Raw genomic sequence first — 17,400 nt, 5'->3', positions numbered from 1 at the left:
CTTACAGAAAATTATTTCCCCCTTCACTGATTTTATACATACCTTAAAAGAAACTTACCAGATTGCATATATACAACTACTATCTGCAGACAGAAATGGAGGTCATTTTTAGGAGAAATGGGTCTTAAATGACAACACAGGCTTCTGGTCACATGCATATTACACACTCTTAACCCATAGTGAGAAGGTAGGTCATTCCTTGTTTCTTATTTATTCCCTGGTATAATCAAACCATACTATGAAATCATGTGATATGCTTCAGAGTTCCTGTCAGGACATGAAACCCGAGACAACGAGCAGCACAATAACCATTGTCAATAGGCAAACTCCAACAAAGTCTGGATTTGCATTTGGTTTTATGTTGAGGGAAGCAGATTCGCTCTGGTTTTTAATAATTCATAAGAAACAGAAATCACAATGTATTGAGTCAGCATCCACCTACAAAGAGTCCAAAAAATCCAAAGGTCTCCCCCACTCACCCTCTTGTTCCACCGACATTTTGAAAATAAAGGGAAAAAACAGAAAGGAAAAAGAGAATGCGAAGGAACACAGATATGATTTAAATAATTTCAAAGCCTTATTAAACATCACTGAGATTGCATTTGATCCATCAGGCTGACTTTCACTTCTCACCACTCAGACCTTGCAAGGAAACTGGGCATGCATGGTTTTGCCTTCCAGGGTTGACTTAGAACTATAAGGGTGAGGTGTATATGAATGTGGGTGTGCTTTAAGTCCATTTTATAAACACTGACACAGGACAATTCTTATCATTGGTAATAGTCTTTGAGTCCAATCATGCAGAATAACAGGCATGTGCAAGTTAGGTCTTGTTGCAAGATAAACATGGCAAGGTGAACAGTTTAATGCTAGACAAGGGTTGGGAGATTTGTGTTCATTAGAATATACTGGCCATTGGTCCCACATAATCATAAGTTAGATACACAGGAGTCCACATACAAACAGAGGCCTTCCATTTCAACTTGACCGACCAAGGAAATGGGTCAGAGTGAACCATTTCAGACAAAGAACTGTCTAAGTGCCAAAACAAGTAACAAAATCTTATATTTTAGTCACATGAAAAATGACTAATATAATTATTTACATTGCAACTTGTTTGTTTGTTTTTACAGAAAGCAGTATCCCTGCTTGGTTTAATTTCATCTGTAGAAAATGTAGGACTCACAATTAAAATGTTGGGGGGAGCTTGTGGGTAGGGAGTGGGGTCCCTCTTCAGACCCAAAGTGAATGGGATCAAAGATTGCTGGGACAGTATCACTCCTTTCTCTGAGCTGTAGAAGACAAATTCTTCAGCAAAGCAGGCTGACAACATTCTTTATGGAGCATAATGTTTTTAGGATTTCAATTGTCATTTGTTAAAGAGAATTAAAAGAAGTAGATTTTGTAGAACTTAGACTTTGCGATGACTATTTAAAATGTAAAGTCAGTTTTGCTCATTTTTCCCCTGGCAGGTCATAAAAGGACTGATGGAGTCTCATCTCATCTCTTCCACTGATTCCCTTTGTCAAGGCCTATTTCTTGATCTACCAGTCAGCTACTATCAGTATCCTTAAGTAATATTTTCTTATCATGGTAGCAGATTGAACAAAAATTGTTGCCTTGGCCTTCAATTCAATAGCTTTCTCCCGTTGGAGGGAATCAGCCAGGCCCGGGTCCACCTCAAGTATACATTCCTACAAAGCTCAGTCATCAGATTCTTGAAGATGCAAGATTAGTAGCAGTTCTTATTCCACACGAAGAAATTTGGTCATAAGGCCAATGCATCTCTTTTTAAAAATGAACACACTGACCAAAAAACAAATCGACACATCAAAGTGGTGGTGGTTTTGCTAAGCTCTCCCAACAATTTAATTCCTTCATGCATATGGGCACACAATCATCTCTCCTACAAAATACTACAGAACATATCATTAAGGATCACTGCGAAACCATCAGCCCTATAGAAGGGAGCCAAGGTTAGGCCTCTCAGACTGTCAACCTCACATTCCCAAATGAACCCCAACCACAGGCAGGACCTTCCTTCTCCCAGGAATATAGTTCCAGGTGACTTGACACTTCCAAGTCTGAAAAGCAAGAAAGTCCTTTGGAATTAACAGGTGACCCTATAGGAAATACTTATTTTTTAAAGAAAAGGCTCACTGTAGAACCTAATACATTCTGAGAATTTGATAATAACAGAATCACCTCCTGAAAATCTATATTGTAATAAAGTGGACCCAAGATGGTGAAGGGCTGGTGAGCTTTTGAAATGATGATCCTCTCTGTTTGTCTAATGTCTAATGTCTAACCTATTTGCTTTAATAACCTAGTACCATTAATCCTATAAGTAGGCAAGAAGCCAAACTCTTCCTTTGTACATGAGATTTCAATCTGAAGGATTTATTCCATTTTTTCTTGGCCGTAAGGGTGATGTGGCTAAAGGTAACTGGCACCCAAGGGCCATACAGCAGGAGAGATCAGAGGAGAGACTAGCAGAATTTAGGGAAGGTGGGCATAGCAGGGGAGCATTGCCTGGTTCATGTTTGGCTTAATCTGAGTGAAAAGAAATCACCACTTCTGCACCCATGAAAGATAGTCTAGCTGTCAAGCACTTCTAAGATGCTGGCTGGAGGGTTCCTTCTGGCTTTTAATATCATTTTGTGGCTGATGAAATTACCTTTGCGACTTACTTTCTTTCAAACAGTTGCCTGTTCCCTGCACTTAATCCCATGTGCTAGAAAGTCAGGCGTAGAGAGAACACAGTCATAGCAAGAGAAAAATACAGAGAAAGGAGGTAAAGCATGAGGGAATCCGAGAACTTTTAAGAAGTGGAGGACGGGAAGTGTGACAGAGGAGAGAGAGAGAGAGAGAGCCCATGTGAATGCAGAGGTACTTTAAAAATCAGGTCATCTGCAATATTAACCCAAAAGATTGGCAGCAAGAGAAAGAAGCTGGGCCACTTTCATTCCAGGGGACAAGCTGCACAAGCTAATGTGGTTTTTTTCTCCCCATTTTAAACAAATGACCTCTTGTCATGCATCCTACTGTGAAGCAATCTCATAAACAGCAGCGTTGCTCACATGGTGATGGTGGGGGTTGGCTCTATTGCTTGAAAGAGACAAAGCTTCCCTGTTGTTGTATTTAAGGCAGTTTTCAGAACACAGCATTCTTGTTTGCCCTATTTTTGAAGGGATTCCATTCGCCAGTCATAGCTCTCTCACCAACCTTCCGTTTCATGCGTTTCACGTCTTCTTCAGGTGAAGTACCACCACCACGTCGGCAAGCACCAAAATGGTCAGAGTGCAAAGAGCTGTGATGGGCACTTCACCGAAGTGAATAAGGGAAGCCTCCCCCCGGCCCCTATTATTGCTGAGAAGTCTCCCTGGGATTGCCTTGTATATAACCAAGATGTTTCACAGTGCCTTCTCAAGTGCTCAGGAGAGCACTTTCATTTGATTTGAACTAAATTCAGGTGATTCCGCTAAAACATTGACACAAATGCTTCATGGCTTTTGAGACAGACTCATATTGCTAAAGCTATTTAGCAGCAGTAACTTATGGGGAGAGTTATTGCTGTCACATCAACTGCAGTACAAAACTCAGATGATCAGCCCTTCTTGAATTGTCTGAATTTATGAAAATAAATAAACATGAAACATCAGCCATAGTAAGGAGTCAGGGAAACCCCTGAGGAATAGTAATGTCTGTGGAAATGTTTTCCAATGCTGACCTGAGGATCACCCCTTTGTTTTGGGTTTGTTTGTTCTTAAGAAATTAATATATATGTATATATATATATATATTTATTCCAGAAGAGGAAACTAACATTTCTTAAAACCGTGTAGGGTATAAACCTGGGAAGTAGCACACTTATGGAAAACACAACCCACAGTCGGAAAATAGTCAGGTTCATTTCCTGTTAAGGACATCATCCAAAGGCAACTCCACTCTGTTCCAGGGAGGGATTTTTTTTACCATTAGATATGGACTCTGTAACCCTGCCTCTCCACCTGCCATGCCCTTTCCAGTTGTGACACATAAATTGTAGATGACAAATTGGGTCTACTGTCTAAAACATGGATGTCGGTGTCTCCTAGTGTCTGGGTAATAATCTCCTCGAGGTCTTCCTCACCACAGTGCAATCATCGAGTCTCTCCTACCTGCTCGCTGTCAGAGCAAAGACTGTCAGCTTTTCTTCCCACCTTCCTTCTAAAGGCCAAACCGTTCAGTACCTGGAAACTGTCATTCCCTCCCGCCCCCACACTGTACATAAGCATCACATATGTTCTTTCTACAAATTGGTATACAGGTGCCATTTAATCAGTTCAAATTTGGAAGCTACATCTTCAAGAGTCCAAGAGAGCTCACTCCCCCCATATTTCCCCCCTTTACATTTTTCTTATAAGACATACAGCTTAATCAATTAACAAACTAAATAGCTTATATACTGGCAATATATTACAGATGGGTTTATGGCAGAGTAATAGATCACATGAAATGGACCATATGGTACCCCAGTGCATGACATCTTGGTAGAGCCCTGAGGACACTGACAGTAGCGTCTCTAAGTGAGTAGTGCTGTATGAATACAGACACATGCGGATCTGTATCTACATCCATCTGACTAGGCCAAAAGGAGCAGGTAGATGCAAGATAGAGACACACACATGCTGGATGGGGCCACTGCACACCTTGTCATGCCATTTGAAAGGGCAGTTACAGGTTGCTGGTTTTGCAGCCATTAAAATTACACTTTATGGAAAAGGCTTTTCTAATTGTGTTTGAGTTGCTTTCTGTAGTAAGCATCATTGGAGGAAGACCAAAGCAAGAGCAACTAGAAGTTAAATAGACATTTAGCTTAGCTGCAATACAGAACTCCGGAGAAGAAGCAGGCTGAAAGATTGGTATCAATTTTAGGATCGGATTCTCTCCCTTGCCATTTTCTTAGAGTTGTGTGTCTGCGTTTGCGGGTGTGCGTGCGTGTCTGCGTGTATGTGTGTGTGTGTGTGCGCGCGCGCGTGTGTCTTCCATCACATCATCTCCTGAAGAACGCTGGGTTTCGCAGGCAGGCGGCTAGTCACCTGCAACAACCCAGGGGTCCTGCTGAAGCTTCCAGGCTGCTGTCAGTGTCAGATGCCAGGGTCTGGTCGGTGGACATGGAGGAGATGTCATTGACGGACGAAGATGGAGGGAGACTCTCACTGCTGTTCACTGCTGCACCTGTGCTAAGAAAATGAAGACCAACATGACTAAATCTGGAACGCAACCCAACTTCATGTGACTCAAGACGCAGGCCTGGGCAAATACAAGGGGTGATGTTTAGTCCATCATTCATTCAACAAGCCTTTTAAGAACAACTAATCCAGGGCACTATGTTAGATCGTGAAAATCAAAATATAACAAGGCAGAGTCCCTAGTCACAAGTTATTCTACCTTTTCAAACCACCTGTAATGCTCTTAAAAGAAAACAAAGGCAGGCAAACAAAAAATAAAAAACCCTGTCACCCCTCCCACCTCCAATATTGTCATATAATTAGCCTGAGTGAGGCCAAAGCATTTGCATTTTTTAAAAGCGCCCAGACACTGTCTAGTCAAAGGTTGGGAAGACCACTGTCCTATTGAGAAGGAAGGTGAGCAAAACCTTTTTTTTTTTTTAAGATTTTATTTATTTATTTGACAGAGAGAGATCACAAGTAGGCAGAGAGGCAGGCAGAGGGGGGCAGAAAGCAGACTCCCCGCTGAGCAGAGAGCCGGATGTGGGGTTTGGTCCCAGGACCCCAAGATGTTGACCTGAGCTGAAGGCAAAGGCTTTAACCTTCTGAGCCACCCAGGCACCCCAAGCAAGACCCTTTAATGTAACAATATGAACCTGGATGTTTTAGTGCAGGGCTTTATAAAACAACACATGTAAGAGTCTTATTCCAAAAATATGGGCTGAGCAGAAATCACAATTACTTGGAGACTACAGCTCTTGAGAAATTAAGGTATATTAAGTAAATATTATTATAGTCATTAATGTGATATCAAACTTAAAATCCATACAGAAAAGCTAAGTAGGACTTTCAGTGAAAGTTACCATAAACCAAATACCAAATAATAACAATAATAATAACAATAATAATAATAATAATAATAATAATAGAAGAAGAAGCCAGAGCACTTTTTTTTTAAGTAGGCTCCACACTAGAGCACACTTTTTGATTGTGTGTTTACTTTCTAGTAGGGTTGCTTACCTGGTAATCCACAAACAAAAGTTTTGAATTATCAAATTAATATGATAAACTATTTTATTTATGTGCTCTGTGGGAATATAAAGATTTTGAAACTCTGAGAAGAAACTTGCTCAGGGTAATCACTCAGTAATACTTGTTGAGTTATGTCTTTGAGAACTACAAAGGACAGATAAGCCAGAGGCATTATAAAGATCTATGAAGTGGAGAGGTTAAAATAGTTTCTTTGCTCTTTGGGTAGACATCTCTTCCCTATGGAAAAAATGTGATGAAAATGTGACAAAATGTGGAGAGGACCCATACACATAAGCTAAGGAAAATCACATGTATTTCATAAGTATTTTAAACTTTTATTTGTTAATTATAAACATATTTATATAAATTATGGGGAATCTGAAAGAATAAAAAAAGACAATTGGCACTGATCCTCAAATAAATAATAACTACTAAACTTTGGGTATATGTCTCTCTAGTGTTTTTACTATGAAGTTTTTCTAATTGTGGTCATTTAGTATATATTATTTTGTATCCTGTTATTTTATATACAAAAAACTTATGCATTTTTTATGTTCCTTAAGCTAAAGTATGTAGTTCTTTAAACTAAAAAGTATGAATATCTCCTAATCTTAAATGTCTCTAGACTATGAAAGCTCTTGTTATCATCTTCCTGTAAATAGTCTTATTATCAGAATAATGTATAATGTAAAGGTTCCCTGGCTTCAATTTATTCCAACTTTACCTAATTGTATCCTTTATAGATATGGTGCAAAGCTAGTTCATTTCTTTTCCTGACATATACTAGTAAATTTCATATACTGGGAGACAAACTTTGACTTCCTTACATAGTCCAAGTGTCCAGGTCTGTCCTTCATTCCATAATTTGGATTAAATTATATTGATACCAAAATCCTATATGTTTTCATAAATTTTGGTCAGTAATAATTTAGCATCACTATGATTGGCTGCTCAGAATCTTCAATTTTCCACATCCTTATTAAAGGGTAGAGATTAAAACTAGACACAAGTCTCAAACAATTGTGGGCTGACAGAATGCGATGGTTTTGCTCATACATCCATGCATCTCTTGGATGACATATCCCCATACTATGTATGACTTTAAAATTATGATACTGGCATAAAATCTTTAAAAAAAAAATGAGGGGCATCTGGGTGGCTCAGTGGGTTAAAGCCTCTGCCTTTGGCTCAGGTCATGATCTCAGGGTCCTGGGATCAAGCCCTGCATCACTCTCTCTGCTCAGCAGGAAACCTGTTTCCCCTCTCTCTCTGCCTGCCTCTCTGCCTACTTGTGATCTCTCTCTATGTCAAATAAATAAATAAAATCTTTAATATTATGATACTGGGATGCCTAGGTGGCTCAGTTGATTAAGCAACTGCCTTCAGCTCAGGTCATGATCCTGGAGTCCCTGGATCAAGTCCCAGGTCAGGCTCTCTGCTCAGCGGGGCATCTGCTTCTCCCTCTGACCCTACCCACTCTTGTGCTCTCTCTCTCATCCTCTCTCTCTCAAATAAATAAAATCTTTTAAAAAATTAAAAAATAAAATTATGATACTATCATTTAGATTTAGTTTTTATTTAAAATATGAAATATTGCCTATATATCTTTTTGTAACCGCTTTATTGAGATGTAATTCACAAATTTAATTTGTATAATTCATTCACTTTTAGGATATTCACAAAGTTGTGCAACCATTATCACAATCAATTTTGTGAGATTTTCATCACCCCAACAGCACTCTATTTCTTACTTATCCACCAGCCATAGACAACGACTAACGCACTTTGTCTATAAAGCTGCCTGTTCTGGACTTACTTTATAAACGGAATTGTACATGATCTTTTCTGACTGGCTTCTTTCACATAGCACATTGTTTACAAGGTTCATTCATGCTGTAGCATGTAGCAATACTTTATCCCTTTTTAGTCCTGAATAATGTTCCACTGTATTGGGTATCCCCCTTTTGTTTACCTATTTACTAGTTGATGGGCATTTGACAGACATTTAAGATGTTCTTATTTTTGGCTTTTATGAATAATGTTGTTATGAACTTTCATGTACAAGTTTTTCTTTCTCTTGGTTAAATACCTAAAGAGTGGAGTCGGCAGATCACAGTTTAACATTTGAGGAATAAAGTGACTACACCGGTTTACATTCCCACCAGTTTTCTCTTACCCTCTCTGGAACTCCTCATCATCTCTTTCATTGTGGCCATCCTCGAGTATGGTAAATGGTATTTCATTGTGGTTTTATTTGTATTTGCCTAATGGCTAATGATGTTGGGTATCTTTTCATGTGCTTTTTGGCCATTGCAAAAATGTCAATTCAGATCCTATTGCCATTTTTAATTGTGTTATTTTATTCTTATTATTGAATTGCAAGAGTTCTTTATGTATTCAGGACACAAGTTTCTTATTACACAAGATTTTCAAATGTTTTCCTCCTATCCTATGGATTGTCTTTTCACTTTCTTGATGGTGTCTTGAAGCACACATATTTTTAATTTTGATGAAGTTGAATTTACCTATTTTTTTCCTTTTGCCATTGTGCATTTAGTGTCATATCTAAGAAATCATTTCCTAAGTCAAGATCATGAAAATTTACTCCTATGTTTTCTTGTAAGAGTTTTAAAATTTTAGCTTTTACACTTCACTCTATGATCCATTTTTAATCCATTCTTATGTACCAAATGAAGTAGGAGTTCATCTTCATTCTTTTGCATGTGAATATCTAGATGTCCTAGTACCATTCATTGAAAGACAATTCTTTGCATGGGGCTGTCTTGAAATCCTTGCAACAAATCAATAGACCATAAATATAAGGGACTCTCAATTTTATTTTATATGTATACGTATAGGCAAATAACACACTGTTGTAAGCATTGCAGCTTTGTGGTAGATTTTGAAATCAGGAAGTGTGAATCCTCTAAATTTGTGGAGTTTTTTTTCAATATTGTTTTGGCTATTCTGTATCCCCTGTATTTCCATGTGAATTTTAAGAACAGACTGTCAATTTCAGCAAAGAAAAAGGCAGCTGTGACTGATGGATATTGTGTTCAATCTGTAGATCAATTTGGAGAGTATTGTCATCATAACAACATTAAATCTAATCAGTGAATGGATGGAATGTCTTTTCATTATTTAGGTCTAATTTCTTTCAACAATGTTCTGTAGTTTTCAGAGTAGAGGGTTTGCACTTTTTTTTGTTAAATTTGTTTGTATTTTATTCTTTTTGATGTCATTTTAAATAGAATTTTCTTAATTTAATTTAAATTTTTTCAGTGTTCCAAAATTCATGTATGTACCACATCCCGTGCTCCATCATTGCTAATATACAGAATTACAAGTGACTGAATAAATAGGAAATCTCAGTGTCAATGGATCGGAGACCAAATGGATCAAATGACAACATATACATCTGATTCAGAGTGTCATAATTAAACTGCTCATGTTAACAAGGAAGATTTTAGTTAGCGTGCTTTATTTAAATTGTGACAAAATCATCAGTTTGAAGTTTTAAAGTAAAGTTCTGGCATAATACAAATCAAAAACTATTTAAAAGTATCTCTACATAATAGTGCTGGTCTTCCCTTGAGCTAAGGTTTTTCTCCTTTTCTGGCTGAAGTTGGTTATGTGGACACGATATGATTGTCACAGTTAAAGTTGAATATTGACTCAAGAGTGAGATAGAAACTAGCTGAGACAAGGCTCTCTTCTAAGAACACAATTTGATTTTTACAAATAAGCAGAAACCTACAACAGTGGCATCTAGAAAACTGATACCAAGAACATTGATGACATTTCCCCAGAAAAACAAATTTATATCTATAAATAATACTGAATGAAGGCAGCAAAACTGAAAGTAGTGCTTAATAAACTCTTCCTATGGAAGGTATCATGCTGCAGATTATGCTTATAAACTGCACAGCACTCCCACTGCAGCTATTTTAATAAGCAGCATATTGTCGACACACTTGTGAAACACATGTTATGCCACGTAAGTCATCTCATTATTACACAGAGTTTCACTACATGATTACCTCATATTTGTTTCCCTTGCTGCTTCTTACTTCTTTCATCACACGTCACCATTTCTCCTCTCTTCCTCAATCTCTACTGTCCAGCACAGGATAAGTAACCAGTTTAACAAAGCACTGAGTCTCTTTTGTGTGTACTCCTCTAGATAGGTTTTGTGAGGGAAAGCAAGTTTCTCCCTTCTATGAAAACTAGTGAAACTGCTAACCTATTTTTGGCTGAAGGAAATAATTTTGTTAGCATTGTCTTTCTTCTCCCTTTGTTCACCAGCTGGCTATCTTCTATAAGGAATGGTCCTGCCTTTATTGTATCAATGTTGAAAGCAAATTACAGTTAGTATTCAATTATTCAAAGTTCAGAATCTTTATCAGCTGTATTTCTATGGTTTCAAAAAGACTGTTGTTCCTAATTTTTATAGCACAGATTCATTAAGAAAGATCTTTTCTTCTAATGTTTCCCCTATAAAATTCCCATTACAACTGCCTGTTGTATGAGAGTGGGTCCTCTCTGTGAAGTGCTGCGATGGCGATCACATGTACTGCCAGCAGTGTGCTAGAGCTGAATTCAGTGGCTTCTGGGAGCCAAGTACGAGCACCAGCATCTCTTTCCAACTCTGCCTTCATTGGTGTCACAGCAGCAGCTTGAAATTGGTCACAATAAGAATAATTACACCATAGAAATTAGCAAATGCCATTGATCAGTCCTTTAAAAAAGAAGGCTGTAAAACATCAATCAGTCCCTCACTATTGCATAAAAAACTTTGCTTCTATATGACTTCTTCCATTCCACTATAACAAATACCCTCTTGACTGCAGTCACTCTGGCTTTGTTGGATGGTCATTTCAGGTCTCTTTTTATGTGGGTAATAAACTTCGTAAACCATAAAACCAAGCACAAATAGAAGAATCAAGACATGGACCTTGGCTTCAAATTGCTAATTTACTGCCAAACAGTTTATGAAAATCCCTTAAATTAATGGAACTGACTTGAATTTGATTATAATGTCAACTTACCCAGGATACCCTAGCAGTGATAAATACACCTTCCTTCTATATATTTTTTTCAGAGACCAGTAGAGAAATGCATTTTTAAAAATTTGCCATTAATAAAGCATTAAAATTTTTGTCACTTAAAATGTTATTAAAAGTAACTGGCGCCTGGGTGGCTCAGTGGGTTAAGCCGCTGCCTTCGGCTCAGGTCATGACCTCAGGGTCCTGGGATCGAGTCCCGCATCGGGCTCTCTGCTCGGCAGGGAGCCTGCTTCCTTCTCTCTCTCTCTCTCTGCCTGCCTCTCAGTGTACTTGTGGTTTCTCTCTGTCAAATAAATAAATAAAATCTTTAAAAAAAAAAAAGTAACTGAAAATAGTAATAGGGTTGCAAATGAGGAACAGTAGCTTACTTTCAACTCTATGTGACCAAAAAAAAAAAAAGCTTTCGTGAAAAGACATTATGCTAATGAAATTTTCTAAACATATTTCTATACATATTTCTATGTGTAGCCAAAAGATATTCATTATTTCAGGGAAAATGTTCTGTATTTTTTTTAAAGATTTTATTTATTTATTTGCCAGAGAGAAAGAGTGAGAGAAAAAGAGAGAGGGACAGAGCACAGGCAGGGGAGTGACAGAAAGTGAAGCAGTTTCCCCACTGATGAGGGAGACCAAGGCAGGACCTGATCGCAGGACCCCAGGATCATGACCCAGGCTGAAAGCAGATGCTTAACCAGGTCAACTACCCAGGCGTCCCAAAATGTTCAGCTTTTTAAAAGAAAATTATTTTCCTGACCCATTCACATACAAAAAGTACACACAGAGCAATAGAAGAAATATTAAAGTTTTAAAAAATCACTGAGATATATTCCCTTCTTTTTACGCATCATCTTGACTCTCAACTTGTTTGGGGCTAAGATTTTTAAATAAAAAATAGTAATTACTGGACTAGATCATTGACTCTGATTTTTAACAGCACACTGCCATAGCGTATGGAATATGGTGAGTCATGGTGGTGTGGGGTGGTGTTGTCTATTAAAGTCACCTAGAAAATTGTATCTGCCATTTAGAGACTCTGAAAAATCTCTACCCATCCTGATGCTAAGCATCTTATTTTGGTGAGTCATTGTTATTTATGGGAGGCTTACTTCTTGGGTGGAACAGGGGTAGTGAACAGGCTAAGAAATTTTGGATTAGATGAACTCCTATATTTGTTCTAGCTCTAATATTTTATAACAAATGCTTTAGAAGAAAATTAATTTCTATACTTGGACTACTTTTCCCTTAGCAGTCTTTACAAATCAATTCAGAAAGCAAGCAGCCATGTTATTCTCGGAAATAAATCACTATGCAAGTGAAATCAGATAGCAGAGGGGAGTACAATTATTTATTTAGAAACATATCTGAAGTTTAGATTTATTTCTTATTGATATACAACAATTCCATCAATAAATTTCAAGCCTATATATTGTTCTTCAAATGCACACTTAACTTCCTATTTATATTTTAAAGGTATCACTAAAACATGAATTTGGGTATTAGAACAATTTGTCACTGGAAACTGCTTTAACTTATTCTCTTGCTGTCAGGTTCCTAGTGTTGCCATGACTTAATAATAAGGAAGTCTATGTTGTAATATCACTTCATCCTAGCTCTTTACAAAATAAAATATGATATGCAAACAGTAATGAAGAAAGTTGAATACAATGAAGAATGCAAAAAAGCTGACTTTTCAAATTTTCTTAGTAATTGCTTTTTTTCCAGCACCATCTACTGCATATATCCATACTATGTGTGCATGCATGCACATGCGTACATGTGTGTGCACACACACACACACACACACACAGGGGTGTGTCCATAAAAAAATCAATACCTGGCTTTCCAGGGAGAAAAAAATTGCCCTGATTTGTAGAGTCAGCCAATTTCCATATCTTAAATCCTGCATGGTGGATACCAAGCTACTAAAACAAGATTAAAAAACTTAGAGTTGGGAGAGATATAAACAACTGGCTCTCAGGAGTTAGTAGTCAGCCCCCGCATAAAGGTGGCCTATGCTTCTACACGATGCATACAATTACATCATACATCATTATATCATGTGATACATAGTATATGTATGATTTCTCGAAATTAAGCCATGAATATTCTCCTTTCAAGTCAGGTAGTGAAACATTGAACCCACATCATTTTAACTACAAATTGGGTAAGCCAGTCAACTATAATTTAGGGTTCATGTAAAAGGTAGATATTTCATGACAGTTACGGGTAGTTATAATGGTTAAAAAAAAAAATGGCTCAGGCTTCTCCCTTGTATGTAAGTCCTAAGAGGCATATTTTCAGTGGCATATTAATCATTAACACAATAAACAAGACCACAAAAAATTTAGGAATATGCATTTTCCAGAATAAATAAATAACCAAATAACCATCTGAAAGCAAACCTTTATCTGAAGCATGAGCAGGTGCCAAACCAATAACAACAATGCACATACTTGATACTTGACCCATTCTTTGAGAAATATGAAAAGTCCTTTAGGACAGATATGAAAAATATTTTGGGAAATGGTAGTACTTGATAAGAGAACAATTTAGAAGGCGCAGCTTTCTAAAAGGCAGGGGTCCAATAAAGTAAAATATTGGTAATATAGGAACCTACAATAGGGGTAACGTGAAAGGTGGAAAAACTGGGCATATATTAAGAGGGCCATCAGTGTCAGGAAAGGGTTAGTAGGCTTAAACCGTTCACAAGGCAAAGCCACTGGAGTGCACTTATCAGTGGCATTTCCAACTTCTAGTCTTTAAAGATCAACTTAGGTAGAGACTAAAGTCACACAGATTACTTCAGGAAAACTTTAATCATAGTGGTGTTAATGGAAAAGGTTGGTAGTGATTAGATTGAGACATCCAGCAAGCAGAATTTTTAGGATGTAAAAAGTGACTGTCAGAGATAATATAAAGATGGAGTAAAAGGTCAGTCAGGGTTTCAGACTGGGAGGCTGAGAAAATAGAGCTGCCATTAATAAATGGGAAAAATGAAAGAAAAATTTACTCCTGGGTGTGTGTGTGGGGGTGAATCTAAATGGAATGATGTGTTTGATTTTAAATAAATTGAATCTGAATTGGCAACAATTTCATACACCCTGGCCCAATGTTTTAATTATCTAAGACTAGGTTATATTTATCATTAAATAATTTAGTAGAATGGCTTTATTTTCCAGCCCCTCCAGAAATAACAAACTGTTATATAAACTAGTCTTTGGTTTTATTCATCTTAAATGTATTTCTTACAAACTTAAGGATTTACTTGGTCAAGACTTTGGCCCCCTATTCAGAGGACACAGTTGTATATGTGATTAACTTTTAGATACTATTCAGAATATCCAACATGTGGGATTAGAAGAAAAATTACTATGCAGCCTTTAAATATCACACTTGAGCCTTTTGTAAAATGCCCACCTAAGGGCCATTTGACTGTTTTGTGAAACATAACTTTGTTTGACTTAATATACATAATTGATTAGAAGTTTTACAGCAATGTAAACCTATAAGAAACTAATAAACTATCATTTTTTTCTGCCTCATAGAAAAAATAACCACAAAGATAGGTTTCATTGTCCTGTAGGACATTTGTGATTTTTGTTTTAATTTGGTGATCTTATTTCAGTAATCCTCTTTTTCTCACAGACCACATAAATCCTAATTACTCATATCTTCATTAAACTACCTTTGCCAACCGGCCATTTCCCTCATTGATGAGTTAAAGGAAATTTCAACATGTACTCACTTTCTTTTTGTATAAGAATTATGGTTTTAATGATTAAAGACTTATGCCTTGATTATATCAAACTGCATTCCCTTACCAATATTTAGAAGTTTCTTTGCATGGCAGACCACACATCCCATCCCTTTAATGAATAATTAATCTCACTTGTACCATCCTCAGTCTCTTTTTGCCTTCCCTGAACTGTACGGTTGTCATAAAATGAGGCATGAGAATAGGATTTTTGTGGAAGTGTTGTGAAAGTACTGAAAAGAAAATTGTGGATTTTATGTCATCACAGATGAACTGTTGTGGAGACCCGGTTGGGGCTGAGGGAAAAAGAAAGAGGAAACAAGCAGAAGTTGGGATGTCCTGAAGTGGGTGGTATGATCCCAAGCTGTCTGAAAAAAGGAAGGAAGATGAATAAATAATACCTTGAATTAAAATAGATAGAAGAGACCTTGCAAAAAAAATTGGTCTAGTCCTAACCTGAGCTCCTACTTCACCTTCACTGGATCTTGTATTTTGACTTTTTTTTTTTTTTTTTTTTTTGTATTTTGACTGCTTAATGATCAGAGAAAAACATGTTCTGGTCATTATGGAAATTCTTAAAACAAGGAGCCTTTCTGCCTTAGCAGGTGGTGTCTTGAGTCTGTTAGATTTGGTCTTTGGGCTCCCTAATCAGCAAGACAGAGCATACAGATAAGTCTGGCATGACTTCTACAGACCTGTATAAATCTGGATGAGGAATGAATGAGCAGGGCGGGCAGACAACCCCAGTGATTGCCTTCACTTTCTTTGAGGGACGGAAAGACTTGTAATAGAATTGGGCTTGATTCAAATGCGAAAAACATGTCATAACTGAATTGTATCTGTTTGGGCATTATAGTGATTTGGGTGCAAACCAGCTATTCAAAGAGTAGTATCAGTATGAAGAATTGATTAATTCATCCTACATTTTTTTCCTGGAACAATTTAAAGGGCATGAGGAAAATTTTTTTATCAAAGGTAGGGCACCAAATCCAATTTCCTCTAAACAACTAATCATTTGCAGTCTTACATTCTTGCCAGCATGAGTTGAGTGTAGTTTAAAGCTAGAGATAAGCTATCACACTTTCTAAAACTCTTTATATATATATTTTTTTACATTTAGAACATAGGTCTTAGGAAAAATATATTAGCATTGGTGGTAAGTAAATTATCTCAGGTAATCTTAAAACACATTATTAGGATCAGCAAAATATGTACAATTTATATACAAATGTGTGTTTGATTCTGTAGATGGCGAACTGAGAGATTTTCCATGCTGACTTTAATCAGAACCCGTACTAGCAGATGCTTTAACTACTGTCATATCAGCCTTGCGAAGAGTTGCAACACTGGAGTGACTGAGGAAAGAGGTTTTGGCTGGAGAGATTCCTGACCTCTACACTGATGTGGTAGAGCATATGATGGCTGTGTTTTGATGAGAAGCAGTTATCCTTTAACAAGCTCACGTTAACATTTCTTCAAGATACACCTTATCTTAAAATAATTCTGAAAGAACTCTTGTGCTAGTCATCATAATCAGAATTAGAATGAATGCCACACTAAATATCAAAAGGAATGGAATGAAAATCACTAGAGAGGACTCATGGGCTACTCAGTGGGTTAAGCATCTGCCTTCAGCTCAGGTCATGATCCCAGGGTCCTGGTATCCAGACTGCAGTGGGCTCCTTGCTCAGCAGGGAGCCTGCTTCTCCCTCTGCCTGCTGCTCTCCCTGCTTGTGCTCTCGCTGTCCCTGACAAATAAATAAAATCTTTAAAAAAAAAAAAAAGGAAAGTCACAGGACAGAAATAATCATGAGATATTAGTTCACATGCTCTATTAGCAATGTTATTGGCTGCGATTCCTCCTCAAGGCCAAAAAAACAAAACAAAACAAAAAAAATGCAAGTACTGCTTTATCAGTTATTCACTGAGAGTGAGTACCTGAAGGAGACGGTTGTCCTTTTACAACACCGTTTTTAGTCTTTTCTTCTGAATTCATTACTTCTTTGTAGATAAGTTCTGTAAGAAACAAATATCAGTGTCATAAAAAACAAATTTCTTTTTAATATGCAGTGTAAATTTACTAGTTGATGAGAAATAATAACATTTTGATGTGACTGAGTAAACCACATCACATGCAAATCAATTGCAAATCACATTGCAAATCAATTGGGATTCTTTTACTCTTCTAATATCACAGAACCCAGCAAAACTAAGTGCTCAATAAAGCATTTGACCAAACAAATGTGTGAAGAATACACATTTTACTTGGTTCTGAATTCTTTGGGGGAATTTCTAGTGCCATCTAACTTTATCTCTTAAGAACTTTATTTAATGG

General features: G+C 37.2%; 1 protein-coding gene across 8 annotated transcripts in view; it reads right to left on the bottom strand.

Annotated features, from left to right (window-relative positions):
* Positions 1–337: 337 nt before the first annotated feature.
* The window catches only part of MAPK10 (mitogen-activated protein kinase 10), a 606,385-nt gene continuing 589,322 nt past the window's right edge, over positions 338–17,400 (bottom strand). For 7 of the 8 annotated variants that reach the window (XM_082726660.1, XM_082726659.1, XM_082726663.1 and 4 more), the window contains 2 exons: positions 17,004–17,081; positions 338–5,220 (listed from right to left, as the gene is read on the bottom strand). In XM_082726660.1, coding sequence (XP_082582786.1) covers positions 5,078–5,220; positions 17,004–17,081 — 221 coding nt within the window. In that variant the 3' untranslated portion in view covers positions 338–5,077. Of the gene's footprint in view, positions 5,226–17,003; positions 17,082–17,400 lie in introns of all 8 variants that reach the window. The other variant, XM_082726665.1, reaches the window with a different exon arrangement.

The sequence above is a fragment of the Mustela nivalis genome, assembly GCF_964662115.1.
Source record: "Mustela nivalis genome assembly, chromosome: 4".
Lineage (NCBI taxonomy): Eukaryota > Metazoa > Chordata > Mammalia > Carnivora > Mustelidae > Mustela > Mustela nivalis.
The sequence above is the reverse complement of the archived record's forward strand: the minus strand, read 5'-3'. Positions and strand labels throughout refer to the sequence as shown.